This window comes from Penaeus monodon, chromosome 33, assembly GCF_015228065.2.
Source record: "Penaeus monodon isolate SGIC_2016 chromosome 33, NSTDA_Pmon_1, whole genome shotgun sequence".
NCBI classification, from domain to species: domain Eukaryota; kingdom Metazoa; phylum Arthropoda; class Malacostraca; order Decapoda; family Penaeidae; genus Penaeus; species Penaeus monodon.
In genome coordinates this window covers 17,844,863-17,845,786 of record NC_051418.1, presented here as the reverse complement: position 1 = coordinate 17,845,786, position 924 = coordinate 17,844,863, and the positions used below count along the sequence as shown (strand labels likewise).

The 924-nt window shown below is 35.2% G+C and overlaps 2 protein-coding genes across 2 annotated transcripts in view; one reads left to right on the top strand and one right to left on the bottom strand.

Annotated features, from left to right (window-relative positions):
* Positions 1 to 574, top strand: part of LOC119594116 (guanylate cyclase soluble subunit beta-2-like) — a gene marked incomplete at its 5' end in the record, with an annotated part of 17,953 nt that extends 17,379 nt beyond the window's left edge. Inside the window, 1 exon segment of the mRNA XM_037943176.1 lies at positions 537 to 574. Coding sequence (XP_037799104.1) covers positions 537 to 538 — 2 coding nt within the window.
* Positions 1 to 656, bottom strand: part of LOC119594115 — a 9,666-nt gene extending 9,010 nt beyond the window's left edge. Inside the window, exon 1 of the mRNA XM_037943174.1 lies at positions 456 to 656. Within this exon, the coding sequence (XP_037799102.1) occupies positions 456 to 524 (69 nt within the window). The 5' untranslated portion in view covers positions 525 to 656. The remainder of the gene's footprint in view (positions 1 to 455) is intronic.
* Between the last annotated feature and the right edge of the window lie 268 nt (positions 657 to 924).

Genomic DNA, 924 nt, shown 5'->3' with positions numbered 1-924 from the left:
CTAAAAGGGCAAAAAATACTTACTTAAATATTCTGACTTAATCAATACCTATCATTAATACTATTTTCATTTTAATCAGTAAGTTTTACTCACATTTTAACATGAAATCAGTTACTGTTTCATTATCATCATTCTAAATAACTACCATTATGTCTTAATGATGATTTAATTTAATCACTACCCGACTGTTCATTTTATGAAATAACTCGATACTCAACCTGACTTGAGAATCAATATCACAAAACAAGAAAATATATATATGCCTCCCTAATGAAATTATATTCAGTAATTTACAAATATAACACTTAAATGCCTGTATTGGCATCTCTCTACTTTATAAAATGATGTAACAACAGTGACTTACATCAAAATTAATTGTCAAACAAATGTGAAAAGTTGGGAAGTTTAAACCAAACCTTGAAGTTACTAAATGAAAGAACACGATTGAACTCCACCTGGTTCGCTATGGGCCCGAGGACGCTGAGCACCGATTTGGTCTTTGAACAAGCCTCTATGCTCTCCATCTTCCCATCCAGAAGCTATTCCGGGAAAATGCGAGGAAACTCAGGCGAGGGAAAACACAAGAAAACACGGGGAGACGCGAAGGACTTTCAGGGAAGTTTTTGAATTCTGTGGGAACTTCCGGCGGCCGTTGGGTGCTGCCACCTGTCGGCCGGAGAGGGAACTACAGGTGTAAATAAAGCGCATTCGACGTTGATTTCATTCGCGATGGAGGTAATTATTTTTATTAATTGACGTATAAATTAATGTGTTCTTAATGCGAAATATTCCTAACATATATTTTTGGTTATTTTTTGAGTGTCAGATGGAAGCTTGTTTATAGATCTATTTTCAATGTTCATGTGTTGTTGAATGATCCATTACATCCCCTCCTCCCACAACAGAAATAAGTAATTTTTGATT